Source organism: Phaseolus vulgaris, chromosome 5 (genome assembly GCF_000499845.2).
Source record: "Phaseolus vulgaris cultivar G19833 chromosome 5, P. vulgaris v2.0, whole genome shotgun sequence".
NCBI classification, from domain to species: domain Eukaryota; kingdom Viridiplantae; phylum Streptophyta; class Magnoliopsida; order Fabales; family Fabaceae; genus Phaseolus; species Phaseolus vulgaris.
In genome coordinates, this window is record NC_023755.2 from 1,529,490 (window position 1) to 1,550,281 (window position 20,792).

The window sequence follows — 20,792 nt, forward strand, 5'->3', positions numbered from 1 at the left end:
AGAGTATTTCCACTTGGGCGTTGTACCAAAGACTCAGATTGTAAACAATATTGTCCAAAATGTGTTTCATGTAATTGTGTGAGCAACACCTGTTTCTGCGAAAATCCACCTTTAGCATATAATACTCCAACATTTTGAGTATGGTGAGATTGTGATGTAATAAATATTCATTAAAATAATGAAGAATTATGAATTATATAAATACAATTTTCATTGATCTTTCTTCACTCATACTTACTATTGATTTTGGTTATATTGAATAGGGTGAAAAAAATAGTTTATAATCACGTTATAGAAAAAGAAATTTCCTTATTTTTAATAAACCTCACTTATATTAAAAAAAATTATAAGATTTTTTTTTATCTTAATAAACCCTACTTATATACTATAATTGGTCAAATAGTTAATTCAATACACTCTTGAAGAATAAATAATTTAAGCAGAAAATTAAACATTTGTAAATAGTTTAATAAGAGTGCAATAGGAAATAACAATGTCATAACATTTTTAACAAATTTTGTTATAATAAGTTTTAATACCTGACAAAATATTTTTTTTAAGTAATAAAGTTTTATAGGTTATATATTTAGTCGATATTTTTTAAAAAAAAAAAAAATTATGATTTTTTATTTTCAAATAATATGATCTTAGATAGTTGGATCTGTTGAAAAATTGAAATCTCATGCAAATTACATGCAACTTTGTTTTGTGCATCAATCTTACTATTGAAAATTTGATGTGTTTTTGGAAAGTATTTCATTTCATATAAAGAAATTGAGGGTAATTTTATCGTTGAAAAATTGGCAAGTTCTTGTGAAATAAACTTGCAAGTTTTTTTTTTAAAACATGGTAGGTAAATCCATACAAAAATTTACATGAATTTTCCAAATCCACAAAAGATCTATATGAATGTTTTTTTACCTTAACACTACCAAAACTTTCACTATAATTACATAATTCATTTTTATATGTGTGAGTATCTATCTATAATTAATATATATATATATATTTTGAAATTCCTCATTTCGTGTATACATTTCATATTTTTATTTCATTTTAATTATATTTTAAAATTATAAAAGTTGTATCATCTATAACAATATATACAAGATATCCCTCTTAGTGTATATATTTTATATTCTTAGTTTACTTTTAATTATATTTTAAAATTGAAAAAGATTTTTTTTAATAACAATATATAAAAGGATACGCATTGAGTATCCTTATTTTAATCTTAATTATATTTAAAATTAAATAATTAAAAAAAAATAAAAATTATTCTAAATAATATATAAAATATTTATACCATTATATAAAGATAACTTTCTTTTCTATCATCTCCTAACGGGTCAATTTTATGCTTTAACAAATGAAAAATAATATATTTAATAAAATAAATAGTTGAATAAATTTTCTGTATTTTAAAATAACTAAATAACTTTTTTTAAATAACTGTTACATCATTTTTGTAATACTATTTTTATAAAATTATATACAGTTATATAGTAAAGATACACATTTGATAACTTTCTTTGGTAGTTCCGTTTTATTCTTTAATAAATAAAAAATAATGTATTTAATAAAATAAATAGTTTAATAAATTTTTTATTTTATTTAAACTATCAAATAACTTCTTTTTATTTTAAAATAACTAAATAATTTTTCTTTTTTAAAAATATCAGTTACATAATTTTTATAATACTATTTTTATTAAATTATATACTTATTTAAAAAGGATACATTATTTGATAATTTTATTTGGTTTCATCTTTTAATAGGTTAATTTTATCTTTTAATAAATATAAACTATTCGACAAATAGTTGAATAACTTTTCTTTATTATAAAATAAATAAATAACTTTCGCCTTTTAAAAATAACGCTACATAATTTTTTTAATACTATTTATTTATTTATTTATTTATTCATTTATATATATATATATATATATTAGTTTGTATTATTTTTTATTTTTAAATTAATTATATGAACGGATTCGTCCTTTTGGCATACAGATTTTATATTTTTACTTTATTCTTAATAATATTTTAAAATTAAAAAAAAATATAATAATAATATATAAATTGAATGGGTTTCAACTAGAATTATTGAGCGTACTTATTGGTGGGGAGTTTAAACTCTTAAAAAATGTTACACATGTTTTATTCAAATTAGGAATTACTGAATAAAATTGTAAGAAACTGTAAAACAGAAAGAAGAAAAAAAATAATCAGAGACCCTATCTCTCTTCCTCTCTCTCTCATAATTCATATATTTCAAAATATGATCATATCATACATTAGTTTAGGAATTATGATACATTTCTACTCGTTTAAGAATTATGATACATTTCTACTCGATCCGATCTTCAAACCGAGTAAGTTTATTTTTACTCTAAATATTCTTTATTCTCCGTTTTTTCTCTATGATTTAGTCATCAATCTTAGTGGCATCAATCGAGAAAAATGTTTTTCTCAACTTGATTAAACTCGTACTTAAATTTGATAATGTTTGGATAATTTGCAATAGGTTCCTAAACTTTGGAGTGATTCCCCTGTTTGAGGAGAATTTCCATCCGAATAAGAAATTTCAGGTAAGGGAAACTAAATTTAATTTTAATAGTACATAGGCTAGAAGATCTGAATGTGGAGGGAACGTGGTCCCAGATTTCAATTTCTCCTAAGATGTTATTTGATAAAATTTTGATTTTATATTGTGTGAACATGTATAAATATTAGATTTTGATAGTTTGAAAGTTAAATGTTGTTTTTAATGTTATTGAATGTTATGAATTTTTAAATGTTATGTGATTCAATGATATGTATAACACATGAATGATGAAAATTGTATGAAATTGATGTCATCATACATTAAGTATGAAAGACCTATGTTTAAAAGAGATCCTCTAGTTTCACTTATGATCTAAGTCATATAGACTAAGATATTAGTGAGAAGTTGATGAAAGAGTTCTACACATCCTTGATGTATGGATTAGATGTTAGTATCTAGTATGAGCATATTTAATGAGTCTTTTGAAAGACGGTATATTAATGTGTAGTCTGTGTGGTTGAAATGAGATCAAAGCGCTATGGATTGAAATGAAATTCAATGACCCTGATTGAAAATAGATTCATGTGTGATCTATATGAATGATGAAATTGATATTGAGATTTTATTATGAACATTTAAATAAATGTTTATAAATGATTAGTTTAATTGGTTCTTTTAGCATGAATTAAATATGTTATGAAATTTCTTTTCATTAGCTTACCCTTGAACTGTGATTATTATACTACGTATATGAGCACAGATGTATCATGCATGTGTAGAAGGGTTTGGAGGGGTTTTAGGACGTAGTTTTGAACCTTATATTGTAAATATTTATATTTCTATAAGCTCTAATAATGTATTAGAAATGTTTTGAAAAAATGTAATCTTATATAGTAATAGTTAGATATATTTTTGGGATGCTAAATCGTAGTTAAATTAAAATTTGAAATTTTTTATTATGTAAATCTATAATAACGTTTTGTTTGAAATTTCAATCTTTTATAAAATATTATAAATGTTTTAATGATATTTAATTATTTAACCATTTTTATAAATTAATAATAAAATATTTTAACTTTTAAAAAATCATATACGTTTCATTAAAAATTTAACGGTTGAAATTAATTATTGACACTCAAATTTATTAATTTTATTATTAAAATTGTAATAAATGTTTTCTTCAAATTTTAAAGATTTTGAAATATTTATAAATAAATTTTCGGTTAAATAAATAATTTTAAATTTTATTATTTTAAATTTATCAGAAAACATTTTTAAGAATTTAAATTTGATTCCTTTTACTGGTATTTATGGAATGAATTTCTTTGTTGTTCTGGAGCGCCCTGTCGTGTGGGACGACGTCGTTTCCTGTTTTAAATCAGACCCTACATTTTTTTAATATTATTAAATTTTGACATCCTTATTTATCGTAACATGTATTTCTGCCATTTATCTACTTACCATCAGGCTGAAATTGAATTGTTGTGAAATATTTTCATTTCATATGCTATTTTATTTGAGAAATCATTAATTTGTTCTTTTAATTACTTTATCGGTTACACATTATTCTATAAATCAAAGTATTTACCCTCAAACTCAGTGTTCTAAACAAATTAAAACAATATTTACAATCATCTAATCACAAACAATATTCACTAAATTTATTGTCTCTTGTAACATGATTTATGATTAGATGATAGTGTATTTGTTTTTACATTAATACACTAATTAATAGTGCATATCAAATGTGTGAATTTCATTTTAATTTTTGTAAATTTTTTTATTTTGGTTCTCTAATTTTGAAAATTAGTTTTTTTAATTGTGATACTTGTTTTGAAGAAAAAAAAAATAAGTAATTGCTTAAAATAATGTTGTCGTAACAAAAAGAAATTGTTAAGATTCGTAAAGTAAATTTTTGTTGTTCATCTTAAATATTTAAGACAAACAACAATTGGTTATTTTTGTAAGTTAAAACTAAAATATTAATTCTTAATTTTATGAAATGTAAATAAAGCATGTTATAAGGATTAAAATGAAGACTTTACTATTTTGAAGGAATTGAAAATGTGTCTGAGCCTAAATTATAATTGGCAAATGGTTTACTGAATAATAAGAAGGAAACAGATAATTAAGAAAAATAGAAGACAGAAAATGGGGCTAAGAATAAAAACCTTGTTTTGGAGTACTTTGAAGGGATAGTTTAATTAGAAAACTTTACTTGTAGATTTTTAATATTTTAAAAAAAAATTAATGAAAACAAAATATATTCTCCTAGATCATTTATGCATGTTAACCGAAGAGGATTTAATTATGATGTATTGTTTGGTGAAGAAGATCAAGGTAAACTATATCATAAAAGAGTACATGATAAAGTCCAAACGTCTTATATTATAGGTTTTCATATGCAATTCTAGTTTTCAATATATTAGAGCATTTTGAAGTTGATTTAGAGGGCATATGCAATTTTAGTTTCCAATATATTAGAGCATTTTGAAGTTGATTTAGAGGATGAGCTGACATAAACTATTAAATTTGGAAGTGAGATTGAATAAGCTACTCTAATAAAAATGAGTTTTCAAAAATTTAATAATATATGGATTAGTAAAAATGGTGATGTTACTTATATTCCTGGATCAAGTAATGTTGGTGAAGAATGTTCAAGGAACTTATATGAATGCATTGGTAGCCTATGTACCACCAATGGATAGTGGTGAATCAATGTCTAGATTTGGGAGTTTCATAATTCACAGGTTGGATACTATTTTTGCATAACAAATGGAGTATTTCGAGATGGCTACATTAAGGTTTCAACATCTTGAGGATCAAATTGAAGCAATATAGGAGCAATTGGCTAAGCTCTACTATCGTGATTTTTAATCTGTTGTGTTATGTTTTTTAATTTGTTTAATTTCCCTATCAGTTGACAACGACAATTTATGCTCCTTTGGCGGTTCCAGCTACAACATTGAATGGTGCATAATTCGAAAAATGCTTATTTGTATGTTGAGGATCTCACACCAATATGTGATAGAGAGTTAGTTGTTTGATTTGTTCAATCAAGTGACTTAAGTGATTTTGATTAGGGTTTGTAGTGATCCGACAAGCGATTATCTCTTGGCTATATATGCATATGTCAATTTTATTAATGCTCAAGATGTGACTATTACAATGAAACATTTGAACTTCACTCCCCTTAATGGAAAATCCACTTGTATTACATTTTCAACAAGAACCAATGGTCTCAACAAGAAACAATGTTGTTGATCGCATACCAGACGAATAAGCAGCTATGATTCGAGCCCTTCAAGCACAAATGGAAGAACTACGTCAAAAAAGTATCGCAAATCAACTACGCAATGAACGACTTGAAGGTCATGAATGAGAAGAACAGTCTCATGCACCACCCTTTGTCCCAATCAATCCGACTCCACAACCTCCACCTACTCTCCAAACTAATCAGACTCACCAAAGCACTAAATCCATACTGCTCCGGACGATGAAGAAGACCTTAGGGGACATCCATTATCGGACGAGATAATTGAAACACCGCTCCCTTCTAAGTGGAAATGTCTAACTATTAAATTGTATGATGGCTCTACCAACCTAGACGAACATCTGAATGTCTTCAAAACATAAAGGACCTTGTACACGATCGACAAGTTTATCTGGTGTAAAGTCTTCCTTACTACTCTTCAAGAGGGATCGCTCGGATGGTTCACTGCTCTTCCTCCTAATTCTGTGGGAAATTTCAAGGTCCTGGCCACAAAGTTCACCACACAGTATGCAACAAGTCAACGTCATCACACCTCCTCGTTGTCCATTCTCAAAGTGTAACAGAAGAAAGGAGAAACCCTCCGGGCGTTCATGGATAGATTCAGTAAGGTATGTATGGGTATTAGAAATCTAATGCCCGAAATTGTGATGCATCATCTGGTTGGCGCTATCTGCCTCGACCGTTTCACTAAAAACTTAGTCAAAAGACCTGCTCAAAATATGGAAGAATTGCGTAATCGCACCACTAAATTTATGCAGATAGAAGAGCATATTGATTATCACAAGAATCATCCAACAGAAGGCATAAACAAGGTAAAATAAAAAGAAAAAGAAAAAAGCAACTGACCCGTAACAAGTTAGAATGACCGCTTCAAAGACAACTGAGAACCTCGGTTTAATAGCTACACCCCCCTAACTGTCCCCACGGGGAGAATCCTAGATAAAGCCCTACAGGTTGAACTGATCCCGGCCTTAAAACAATCAACAAACACAATAACAACGGACGCTTTCCGAAAAACCCATATTAAGTAAGTCCATACAAATCCTAAATGTATGAATTCAATTACATACCATTTTCATCATACAGTATCATTCAAAACACGATCAACAACATTCAAAAGTCTATTTAAAATAAAAAAAACACTTAAATACTAAACCATCAAAATCTAATATTTCTACATATTTAAATAATATATAAGCAAACAACACACTATATAAACATACAATATCCCTGCAAGAGAAATTGAATATTGAGACCACATCCCCTCCAAATATCTTCTAGTCTAGGTGCTATTAAAAAATTAAAGTTAGTTTTCTTTACCTTAATTGTTTGTTTTCCAAGCAACCTCTAGAATTTTATCCTCTCTTTAAGGGTTTAATGCAAGTTATCCAAATAGAACAAAAATTCAGTATATAGTAGAATAAGTTTAAAGGATTACTCTTCTCAACTAATCCCACCAAGATTGATGGAGAATAAAAGATCTTTAGAGCAAAAATAAAAATGAACTTATTTTGTTAAAAATCTGATATGATAGAAATGTACCTTAATTCTTCAGTTAAAACGTGATCTGATCAGATTTTAAAATAGATTATGTATGAAATGAGAAATGAAGAGAGAAAAATAAAAGAAAAGAAAAAGTTACTCTGATCGGGAGGGTTCTTTGCGTTTTTGTTTCTTTTATTTTTTAAGTTTTTACACAAATAGTGACAGAAAATGATTATAAAATAAGTTTGTAAAATGAATTACTAAATAACTAAAATTTTAATTCATATATTAAATATATTTTTTAAAATCATTCATATTAAACATAAAAAAAAAAATCTTTGTAACCAATGATTAATAAGTTTAAATAACCTTAAATTAACAATTCAAATATCAATATAAAAAAAATCATTAAATAACCTATTAATTTCTCTTCAAAAACATAAGTTCCAATTTATATTAATCTTAAACCTTCATAACACAATACATAACTTAAAGGATAATGTGGGTTAACCAACTATATAAGTTACATTATTATATACTTTTATAAGAAATGAATGATTAATTTATATTATTTTTGTTTCATATATAAAGACAAAAGATAATAACTATATATAATGAATGCACCAAACTCTTTATATAAATGCCACCGATCTTGAAATGGGGATAATGTCCATCATTTTTTTTTACAATACAAGTTTTTTAGGAAAATGCTCTACAATAAAATGGACTCTACAATGAAGAATTTTGTGAAATGGGTATTTTTATTGGCTTTCTTCATCCTTATATCAGGTTAGAAATCATAATTTATTTCAGTATATATGTTTTTCTTTTATCGGCAATAAAAAATAAATAAATGGGAACCATTTCAGGGTGGTTCAACCCTTATACATAAAGAGCAAAACACCTTACCATACTCCTACCACGAAACGCCTACCGGTATATATGTTCTACTTTCCATTGTTTTCTCTCAAATAAATTTATTTCAGTTTATTTGTTGCATGCAAGTTATTCTTATGCTCATATATATTCTTGAATTTGCTCATGTAGACATGAGTATGCGATGCGAAGCAAGGAACTTAAGATTATTACAAAGGTAAGTCAAAATATGATTTTCATGATCAAATTGAGCAATTTCTATTAGTAAATTAGAACACAAAATTATAACTTTTACACCCACAGTTTAATTAGTTAATGTTTTATTTGATTATTGGTATTTTTTATAAGATAGATTTTTCATGGGTTTTAATGCAAAAAAAATAAAAAATAAAATGAGTATTTTCTTTAAAAAAAAGTACAAATAATATTTTGATGGGTTTTGACAGGTATGTTGATGATGTAGAATTGGGAAAATTAGAAGGAAAGAGTTATCCAAGATCTTCTTCTATTATCTACTCTTTCATTGGTAGGAAGAACACATTCCACCACATTCATGCTGTTTCTATGAGAAAAGTTCCTGAAGGACCAAATCCTCTTCATAATTGATCATATAAATGGATTCTGCTTGAATAAGTTATAAGACATGAATCTCACCACATCACAATATTTTTTTTTTTATCTCTATATCCATTTCTCAGTAGTGCAATCTACAGAAAATAAAATATATATCAAGAAATGCTCTATGACTCTAAATAATAATAAATTTATTAGTTTTTTTTAAATAATTATCTTCTATTAATTCTATAATTTATACTAAAAATATATATAATCAATAGTCAAAATTCATAAATCACTATAAAAAAAATTGTATATACAGTCACACGATTATTTTTATATAAAGTGTTATAAACATCACAATATACGTGTGTATGATGGTTCTCTAAACTATCATAAAGCTAATCGTCGCAAAGTTTAACATGGTAGTCTTATCCGACCCACTCAACAACCACCATTTAAAATTTAGTGAAATTTTTTTTAATGTAATTAATGTCAGTTAAAATTATTGTAATTTATTTTATTAAAAAAATCATTAATAGAAAAAACTGATAAAAATTTGTCAATAATATGATAATTACTCTTTTCTTCTTTTATAAAATGAGTGTAAAATATTTGCTGAAACATATTTTAACCTAAAAAAGAGTATATAATTTACACAGTTAACCTAGAATAAGGCTTATACGTTTACCAATAGTCAAATTAATATATAAAAAAATAACTTGGCATTTAGTAAGTAAAATCAAGAAAAAAATATAAATAATAAATTATATAAAATAAAGAACAAGGAAAAAAAAGTATAAAGAGAATCGAGAAGCCTTTGATCACATTCCACCACATCTCAAACTTTGCTTATGAAACCCCTATTATAGAATCAACTGAGAAAGGGTAATTTCGATATTTTAAAGAATGTAGGGGTGCAAGAAGAAAAAATTAGGAGTGCAAGAAGAAACTTCCAATTATTTATTTTGTCAGCCCAATACCATTTTACTTCATCTATGCTTATATTATTTAAGTTATTTTCCGTCACACACTTCTCTCCTTTTTATTTTTTATTTTGTGTCTTTATTATTTAATTTACTTATTCATTATATTTATATTTTCAAAGTATTTTCAGTACATACTAATATTTTTATTGATATTTATATTTATGTTAGTTGATTTATTTTTAATTATGTACTAGTTTTTTTATTAATTTAAATTTATGTATTTAATTTATTTTTAGTAGTGGTTTTTTTATTAATTTATAGTTATGTCAAATAATTTTTTTTTAAATGATGTACTAGCCATCTTTATTATTTTGTATTTATGTCATTTAATTTATTTATAATTATGCTTTAATTTTTTTATTAATTTACATTTATTTACATCATTTAATTTATTTCTTATGTATTCATTATTTTTATTAATTTATATTTATATCATTAATGATTTATTTATTATTTATATTCTTATTACTTAATTATTTATTAACAGATGTATTTTTTTCTTTTCAATCCATTTATATTTTAAGTTAATTAATTTGTTTCTAATACACTTGTCTACTTATTTTATGTTCTTTTGTTTAAAATTATTCCTTGTGATATATTAATCCACAACTAATTATCTATTTGAAGTTAGTGCTTTCATTCTCAAATTTTTATTTTAAAAATCATAGAGACCAAAATAATTAGTTGCAATAGTAACTAAATTAGATACCATTTTAGAAATTAAAAAAAAAATTGGTTTCTATATTAGTTTCTATTATTGTTAAATAGTTTCTGTACCGGTCGGCACTGGACGACCCCAGGGTACTCATGGTAAAATTATCACAAAAACCCCTGCGTCTCATACGACTCTTCGTCCTTCCATGACCTCGAGCCTGGGGGGCAAGTGTACCGGTCGGCACCGGACGACCGCAGTATACTCATGGTAAAATCATCACAAAACCCTGCGTCTTATACGACTCTTCGTCCTTCCATGACCTCTAGCCGGACGACCGAATGGTTTATGTCGATTAAATCTAATTTAATCCAGAACGTGGTTACACGTGTAGAAAAGAGCAGTTATGACAACCATTGACGAAGTAAAAACACGTTCTCTAGACCACTCCCCTGGTTTTCAGGAAACCACCAGGCACGACCCAAAGACCACTAAGCATGTCTCTAACCATCAACTGATTGGCCCACATGGCCAAGGCCCAGGTCAACCTACTAAAGGGACTTCTGAAAAGGGGGAAAAGGTACGTTTTCCATACTATCAGAGAATTCACACTTGAGCACCATCGCTGACTTGAGCGTCGGAGTGCAATCGCAGGTACCCCCGCCGGCCGACCGAAGCACGCGAAGAAAAAGAAGACTTGAAGAATAGGACAACCAAGAGTGAAGAAGACACCTTGTATCGACGTGGATCAACATTACTCAGTCCCCAATATCCATACAGGTACAGTTTCTAAATTGGTATCTAATTAGCAACCAAGGTTTTAGAGACCAAATTTTAGAAACTAAATAATTGGTAGTTAAAAGTTTGGTTGTTAATTAGATACAAATTTAGAAACTATTTAACAATAATAGAAACTAATGTAGAAACCAATTTTTTTTGTTTAGTTTCTAAAATTGTCTCTAATTTATTTACTATTGCAACTAATTATTTTAGTCTCTAAAAATTGGTTTCTATTTATGTTTTTTCTTGTAGTTATAATATTTTACTTAGTTACTTTGTTTTCTAAAAACAAAGAAACACTTCTTTACATAAGCAACATTTACACTAATTTTAAAGAAGAAAAAATTAATAAAATTAATTCATATCTTTCTCACTTAAAGAGTCTTTCATAGCATGAACAATCATATTTAAAAAATACAAAATTAATTTAATATATTTGTTGAATGCTTATACATTATTTAAGCATTATTTTAATATTTAAGTAATATTATTTGTTGTATAATCCAGTAATTTTTAAAAACATTAAACATATAGCTTTCACAACATGAACAACCACATTGTTACTTTATTAATAATTTTGTATGGTCTAATTTCTTGTCACTTCTCAATATGAGAAATAATTGTCTCATAACATAACACCAATTACACTCAAAATTTGTTATCATTTTCTTAATCTTTTAGAACAGTATACCAATTTTTCAACAATTATAATCTTATTCTAACACATACATTCATTCAACAACATTACATTTGTTTTCATATATTTTTTTAAAAATGAAAAATAAAAATACAAAAACAAATGTATGCATACGTTACCAGACTAATGAGAAGTTATTGCTTTTTGTTCACTATTTATGAATGCATTTATTATAATTGTATTATTGAATTTACATCTATTAAATATAATATAAGAATGTTATAAATGCATTCACGTGACCATTGACAAGGGTGGAATCAATTTCTATTAATAGAAAATTATGTGTTTCAGTTCTGATAAATGTTTTCCGAATACCTATTTCTTATTTTGTGGCTCGTATCTTTTTTCCTCAATTTTTACGATAATAAAAATTTAATATATATATAAAAATAATTTTACATAAATCAAAAATAAAAAATAATATGTAAAAGAAAAATGGTGAATTGATTAAATAATACTTTTTCTTTTTTTATTTGAGTTTCTCTTCTTCAAGTGTTTTCTCTTTTTCCACTGGTAGTTACTTGAAATGGAGTGAAGAGAGTAATTGAAAATTAATGTTATTTTATTTGAGATTTGAGATTTTGTGTGGAAAAATGAGAGTATGCTCTCTTTTTCTTTCTTTTGTTGCCTTAAAATAAGAAATTAAGGAAAAAAGTATGGAGAGTTGCGTATAAAAATTGTTCAATAACATTGAATTTAAAAATAATTTTATTTTTTAAATAATTCATATGAAATGAAAAAATACTTCATTATACTAATAAAATGATATATATTAAATAAGGGTAGAATAAAAAAAAATTATGTACACAGAAAACAGTTATAATGAAAAAATCCCTTTATATATAGATATAGATTAAATTACATACATCAAATTAAAAAGAAATGAAAATATCACATTTATTTGAACTAATTGATTTAGAAACTAATATAAATATTAAATTTAATTCGTTATAATATAATAAAAAACGGACATGCGTTTTTTTTAATATTTGCGTATATCTTTCCACTATTTATTAAATGAACGGTTCAAAATTCAAAATTTAGTAATATTATTTACCGAATAATGAATATAATATGAATTAGTATTTAGAATGATAGAAATATCATAATAAGAAAAATATAGACTGAAAACAAGATTTATTAAAATTAAGGAGATATTAGATAGAGTAAAAGGGATGCAACCCTTTTGTTATTATCTGTAGAAAGTTACTGATAAATTATATATTTGGTGGTGCTTGAACAACAACATTATCAGCGACGGTTGGACTTGGACACTGACACCATGTGTTGACGCATTTGCAACCACACCCTTTACAAGAAAATTGGCACTGTGAATCGTTCGTACAGTGCCAATGTTCAATAGGTCCTCTTGCTTCTGACTTCATCAAAACATCTGCAATCCATAAATTGGGTTACAAACTTTAACTATTCACACAAAATTCATTTTCGTTTTTATTTTAAATTTTAGACTTGTAATAAAAAAAATTATCAAAACGTATCCTTGTCTGCTTTTTATCTAACATGATTAACAAATCTTTAACATCAATAAAATATTAAAATATTTTATGTTGTCTAATCGTTTTTTTATCGACAAAAAACAATATATACATAAGAACTACTTTAAGAATAATTCTATTCATATACAAAGACTAAAACAATTATACAACACAACACCTTCCAACACAAAATACTCACATAATTCTGCCAACAAACCACAAACACAAAGAATCTAAAATAAGAAAAGGAAAATCAGATAACAAAGACTAATCATTGATTCGTTGCGATGTATATTATAATTTTATAATATAGATTCATCTCAATAATTTTTCTACTACAAATTTTTTGGAGATATAAAATTTGGGGGAAAAAAAAAATTTGCTTATAAAAATGAAGCAATATATTAAGAAAAGTATTTATAAATGTATTGTTTTAAGATGTAAATAAAAATTTTGAAGCTAAATTGGTGTTAGTTATGAATGACAAATGCAATAAGTGAAGGTTGAAGATGAGAAGCATGATTTGTGTGATCTGACCTGATGAAATGACCAAGAAAGCCAATAAAACTGCGAATTTGATAACAGGATTCTTCAAAGCCTCCATCTTTTCTTGTGGAAAATGTTGCTCACATATCTGTTTATATATGAAAAAATATGGTGAATTTTTTATTAAAAAATATCTGAAAAATAAATTCTAAAAGCTCATTTCTATAAATAATATAAAAAAATATGTTCAAGATTACATTTGACAAAAATAAAAATATTTTTTTATAATATATGTCGATTCAAACATTTTATTTTATAAATTTTATAAGATTGAGTTAAATTTAAATTTTATTTTTTAATTAAATATTTAAAATTTTATATTTTTATTAGAACATTTACTACACCTTCTTATTCTGATAATACTAAAAAATAAAATAAGAATATTTAACTTGATCTCTTGAATTTTCATATTCCTGTCTTGTAGATACAAGAAATATATTGGAAACGAAAATCTCAGATTTTTTCTATATATAAATAAAACATTTAAACAAAAAAATTATTAAATAAAAATTAATTTAAAATAAAAAATAATTAATCACTGTAATAAAAAATTAAATATTATTTTAGATAATAATTCAATAATTTTAAATTTATAAATTATAAATATAAATAATTTTTTTAGTTTATAAATTAATATTTAATTTAGTCATATTTTTTAGTTTCTATTTAATAATTTTTTTAATAATATATATTTAAACATTAGAATATAAATATTTGCTTCATTGTACCACTATTTAATTTAATTTTGCGGATTCTATAATTAATCTTACTTATTAATATTTGAAATATTTTTTTCTCCTTCATACAATATAAAAAAATTCAAACAAAAGTTGTTTTATTTGTTAAACAAATCTCTTTATCATTAAATACGTTCAAAATGAGAAGTGCGTTTTTTTTTTCTCATTGATGTATATATATATGAATAAAATAATTGATACATTAAAAACTTTTGTGTATTCAACGATATTTATTTACGGTTATTAAATAAATATTTGCAACTGTAATAATGTTTTTATTACAATTAATCTGAATTAATAAAATATATAATAAAATAACTAAAATAATTAATATTAAACATTTAAATTGATTAAAAATGAAAATTATGTATAAAAAAGACGTTGATAAGTTGAAACTTCCAAGTTCTCAACATTATTTTGTTTCAGAATAAAAAATATATATTATGATGCATACTATATATAAATTATTTTTATGCTGAAAAATCATGAAATTAGTTGTTATAATGACTGAATTAGAAATTAATTTAGAAATTAAAAAATTTTAACTTTTGATTTCAAAATTAATTTATATTAAATCGTTTTTAAATTAGTATCTAATTAGTTACTAATGTTTTTTACTATCAAATTTAGAATCTAAATAATTGATTAATTAAAACTTTGATAACTAATTAGATACCAATTTACAAACTACTTAAATAATAAAAACTAATTTAGAATTCAATTTTTTTAAAATTTCTAAAATATCTCTAATTTAGTCACTCTAACAATTAATTATTTTTTTTCTAAGATTGGTTTCTATTTCATGATTTTCTTATATTGAAAGTTGTAATAAAATAATTTAGTTTTTATATTTTATAGTACTAATAAAATAATTTAGTTTTTAAAATACTTGATTAAAATATGAAAAAATATTTATAAATTTCGCAATAACTCCTTGGTGCTGTTTTTGAGAATTTATGTGAAGAACCATGTTCAAGTTTTTGAGAAACTCATGTATTCACATTAAATAATGTTTGTAACTCTTGAAACTTTTATTGGAAATGTGAAGACCCACATTTTACAATTTTCAATGTTTGCTTTCATTATATGCTATTAAAGTAACCACTGAAAATCATTTTAAATTTAAAAATAAAAAAATAATTATTCAATATATTAACTAAATTAAATATTATTTTAAAAATTAAAAAAATTATTGATATAAAAATAATTTTTATTATTAATAAAAAATTTTAAAATAATTTTTAAATTAATATCTATCTATTAACTATCAAAATTTTAATTACGATAGTTAATATAGATACCAAATTATAAATTATTTTATAAATTTTTATTAATAATGTATATGACATAAATATTTTAAGAAGTAAAAATAAATGAAAAAATAATAAATAATTTTATTGATATAATATAATAAAAAAAATTATATATATTTAAAAATTAATTTAAAATAAAAATTAATTTTTAAAAATATAATTAATATATTTAATATTCTTTACTTTAGTTTACTTATTTATTATTAAAAAACATCGATTATATAATAGTCATAGTTCATTATACAAATCTTTTCATTATTGTATTTAAAATTTAAGTCGTCAAACTCTTTTTGTTTTACATAATTTTTCAGTTTTTCAATCCTTGATTTCTATATTTTCTTTGTATTTCTTTTCTCTAAATTTTTTCGCACTTAGAAGCAAGCAGTGTCTAAATTTTAAATAAAATCTTGAGTTATAAGAATAAAATAATATTTCATATTGGTAATTAAATAAATAAAAAAATGAATGTAGGTTCTATAAGATTATTACATAAGAGTAAAAATTGAAAAAAATCTTAAAATTGATATGGTGCAATAAAATGAATAAAAAATATATTAAGATTTCATAAAAATAACCCATGAATATCTCAAATGCAGAAATCATAGGCAGGTTTCTAAATTTAAAATTTAAGTCTTTTATCTCTACTAGAGTATGTTAACATAATAATAAATATAAGACCTATAATCTTATTTGAAATTCTAAGTTATAAAAATAAAATAAAATAACATTTCTATATATATTTCTTTCAAAAATTAAATAAAATATTAATTAGAGTGTGAAATATGAAATGTTATAATTTCAATAATAAAGATACGTTAAGAAAATCATGTTTATATTTAATGAATAATTAATAAAAATACATGATATCACACTTATGTTTAATGCAAATAAAAATACAGCATGAGTTAACACAATTATTAATTAAGAAAAATATATTTAATTTTTAACTTTTTTCGAAACTGGTTCCACCATTTATATATATATATATATAACATTTTTTTTTCATTGTCAAATATAAAGAAAGAAATTATATAAATATAAATATTGAACAAAAATATTAAATAATAATTGGCCTGCAGAAAGCAGGTCAGGTTGGTCTGCGTCCCGCGCAAGAAGTGCAGGCTCATTTCACTGACCCGGCATAAGAGGTAACCCACAGGCCAGTCCACAAAAAAAATATTCTTTTTCAAAAATTAAACTTTCATTAATTATAAAAAAAACATATTTATGCTGCTAAAAATTAAAATTGTATCCCTGTTTCAATTAATTCAATTAAGATAAAAAAAAATGAATTCAAGTATGAGGGTTGTTAAAAGGCTTGATTAAAAATAATTAAAGTTTTGTTTTTCATCTATTTTTCTTACATATGTATGTATATGTATAAGAATATCTTATCAAAGTTTTGCTACAAAATATTTTAATGAAGATGACTAATTTTTTTAACTATCTTATTGAAATCTTTTCTTTATATTATTTTTTATTAACAAATTTTAAATATAAGACTTTAACTTAAAACTAAATTCCCTTCACTCTTAATATTAAGTCCATTAGATGATTAAAATAAATCATTCATTTTTTAGTACATTAATTTTTTTTAAATAAAATAAAGACCATATTACAATAATGGGTGAGTGATGTATATATATATATATATTTTTTTGCATAATAAAATTTTACTTTTATATTTATGAAGGCCAACGCGCCCCGCCCTGTTATTGGCCCGTGCGGGCTGCGATTATGCGGGACGGGTCTAAGGGGGTCAGTGGATCGGCCTGCATGGCCTGCCCTGCATTGCCATCCCTAGAAAATTTAATATAAGTGTTTTAGGTTATCTAATAAATTAAGAATATTTTAGTAATTTAAAATAAAAACGGGACGAGTATTGAGACATAGATGTGGTGGATATGTAGATACATATTCTCGTTCTTATACCTAATTTAAAAAATTGAATACATCAATACATAAATTCCTCATTAAAATTGAAAAAGATTCAAATAGTACTTGTAAAAGCATATTCATTTGTCATCCTATATTTTTTTTGTTGACAAAGAATGAATAAATAAAATGAAACATTTATAAGATGGTTCATCCTGTGTAAAAAATAAACACTAGAGACATGTCTCTCAAATAAAAAATAAAAAATATCTCCAAACTAATAGACATTCCTATAACAGATAAAAAATATATAATAACTATATCTATTGAAAATAGAAATTTGTTGGAACTTTTAAGGAGCTCCCACTATTAATAACATCCTACATTGAAAGTTGAGTACATAAGTTTCTAATATGTAGATTCAAGTAATTCTATAGAGTTTTTAGAAACTTGTGTATTTTTTTTAGTAAATATTTTTTTTTTATTGTTCTTGAAACTTTTATGGGAAATGTTAGCAAGAGTATGAATAACATGAAAGTAACAGCTTCTTTAAACAAATTTTCATTGTAAGTTATTTAAAAAAAAAGTTAAAGTTGTTCTAAGGAACGGTTGCTTATGAATAAAACATAATTCTGTGGTCAAAGATAAGAACTATAGTCAAGAAATAAAAATTAAAAATAGAATAATGAGTTATTTGAAGTTACTTAAACTTTATTCTATTGAATTATAGTTGAGTTGTTTGAAGAAGATACTAGAGTGTAAGACTCACTGTGATCTTATTTAAAATTCTAAGTTATAAAAATAAAAAAATATTTTATATATGTATTTCTCTCAATAATTAAATAAAATACTAATTAAGGTGTGAAACATGAAATGATATAATGTCAATAATAAAGATTTATTAAGAGTATAAGAAAGTCATATTAAATATTTAATGTATAATTAATAAACAAACATTATATTCATACTTATGTTTAATTCACAATGAATATAAAAATACATTTAAGCATCACAATTATTAATTAAGGAATTTAATATTATTTAGTTGACTTTTGGTTAAACTTCTTCCACCATTTGGGTATATATATATATGAATACTTGTGGTTGAATAACACAATGTATGAAGAAGAATAAGATGGGTTCTTCAAGATATTCCATTGTCAATGTGACATTCTTGTTAGCCCTTTTCATCATCACTTTAGGTTAGAAATATGCTCATTTCTCTCTCTATTTATATTTATATATATATATATATATATATATATATTCTCAATTCAGATAAGTTATTTTCTCTTAAATTACAAAATCTTTGACATAGTTGTTAATATTTCATGTATGTATGCAGTCAATTAACTATTGCCTTTCATTGGTGATTTTTTTTTTTTATGGTGTAAGGTGGAGAAGTGTGTTTGTTTATTTTATTTTGTACGATGAACTATTTTTAAAATCTTTAATGAAAATTTGAGTTGTCATATGATTGTGATGCAGATTTGTGCATGGTGAAGACAGAAGCAAATGGACCAATTCATCGATTACCATGTAATAACGATAAAGAGTGCCAAGAAGGATGTCATAATCCAAAGTGTGGTTGTTCAGCAGTGTGCATGAATCAGTTTTGCCAGTGTCCAGATCCAACTCTTCAATCACAGGAACCACACCACCATGCTCAACCACCACACCACCATGCCCAACCACCACACCACCCACGCCACCCTCACCGCTCACCACCACCACCCCAACAAACTCCACCACCATCACCACCCAAAACACCACCACCACCACCCAAAGCAACAACACCACCACCACCCAAAGCAACAACACCACCACCCAAAGCCACAACACCACCACCACCACCCAAAGCAACACCACCACCACCCAAAGTCACAACACCACCACCACCACCCTACTACTGAGTCATCTTCTTTTTCGGATGCAGTTCATCACTTCTTCTTCATATATTCTTAGTTCTTAATAAAATATAATCCTTTCTTGTCTCACTGAGTGTCCCTATATTATATCATAGCTTATCATGTTTCTTATATTAGAATGAATGATAGAGATAAGCTTCAACCAAGAACTTTTGAAGAAAAGAAATAATAAGATTGGATTTATATAAATTTAATTTAATTAAGTTAACTTCCAATAAAATATAATTTTCTTAAAAACTTTAAGTTTTTACTTCCAACTTATTTATAAATTAATTTTAATTTATGATGAATGTTTGTTTAATTATTTGGAAAAAAATGGTACACACAATTTAATTTATATAAAAGCCCTTAAGTTCCTCTAAATTTGAGGAAGACTTCCTCTCTTAAGCTATCATACACCACTTGAATAAAACAACTCTTAAAGAGTATAATTCGTTATCTTCCTCACTTAAATATCCTCTCTATATTTGACCGTTCATCACTAAAGCATCACAAGAGTGTATCATTTAAGCTGCATGAGCGTATCGTTTGATTTTTCCACTCAAGTGCAATCATTTTTCATTCAGACAAAGATACCATCTAAGTACCTGTAGTGAGTGTATCATTTGATGTTCTAACTTAGTGAAATTAGATTTTCTTAACTGAAGGTATCATGTGTGTCACTTAAGTGAGTGTATCATCTAATGCTCTCACTTAAGAAGTCACAAACACTGAAATGGAGTTATTGTTTGATTCTTTGAAGTAAGTGTATCATTTGATACTCTCGCTCAGCAAAATCAAAATTGCTTAAGTTAAGTTGTCATTTGACGCGCCCAAATTAGTGTATGATATGATTATTTCACTCAACCAAATCAAAATCGCTTAAACTAAGGTATCATTTGAGGCGCCCAAGTTAGTGTATGATATGATGATTTCACTCAACCAAATCAGCATCGCTGAAACTAAGGTATCATTTGAGGCATCCATAATATGATGATTTCACTCAACCAAATCAAAATCGCCTTAGAGGAGATATATTTTGAGTCACTCAAGTGAATGTAT

At 25.0% G+C, this 20,792-nt stretch overlaps 1 protein-coding gene and 1 long non-coding RNA gene across 2 annotated transcripts; one reads left to right on the forward strand and one right to left on the reverse strand.

Moving 5' to 3' along the window:
* Positions 1 to 12,976: 12,976 nt before the first annotated feature.
* LOC137836198 (uncharacterized) lies at positions 12,977 to 13,966 on the reverse strand. Its single transcript, XR_011085205.1, has 2 exons — positions 13,890 to 13,966; positions 12,977 to 13,249 (listed from the first exon to the last, which is right to left on the reverse strand). It is a non-coding gene; the product is annotated as an uncharacterized lncRNA (long non-coding RNA).
* A 4,973-nt stretch (positions 13,967 to 18,939) lies between these two features.
* Positions 18,940 to 19,820, forward strand: LOC137836199 (pollen-specific leucine-rich repeat extensin-like protein 3). Its single transcript, XM_068645048.1, has 2 exons — positions 18,940 to 19,025; positions 19,312 to 19,820. Exons 1-2 carry the CDS (start codon positions 18,944 to 18,946, stop codon positions 19,734 to 19,736), a joined length of 507 nt encoding a protein of 168 aa, XP_068501149.1. The 5' UTR covers positions 18,940 to 18,943; the 3' UTR covers positions 19,737 to 19,820.
* Positions 19,821 to 20,792: the final 972 nt, after the last annotated feature.

What these genes read in the sequence shown, in the direction of transcription:
- LOC137836199 (XM_068645048.1), top strand. Translation starts at nt 18,944, where the DNA reads ATGAAGAAGAATAAGATGGGTTCTTCAAGATATTCCATTGTCAATGTG. An exon ending in CCTTTTCATCATCACTTTAG is followed by an intron (nt 19,026 to 19,311) that starts GTTAGAAATATG and finishes ATTGTGATGCAG; the next exon opens with ATTTGTGCATGGTGAAGACA.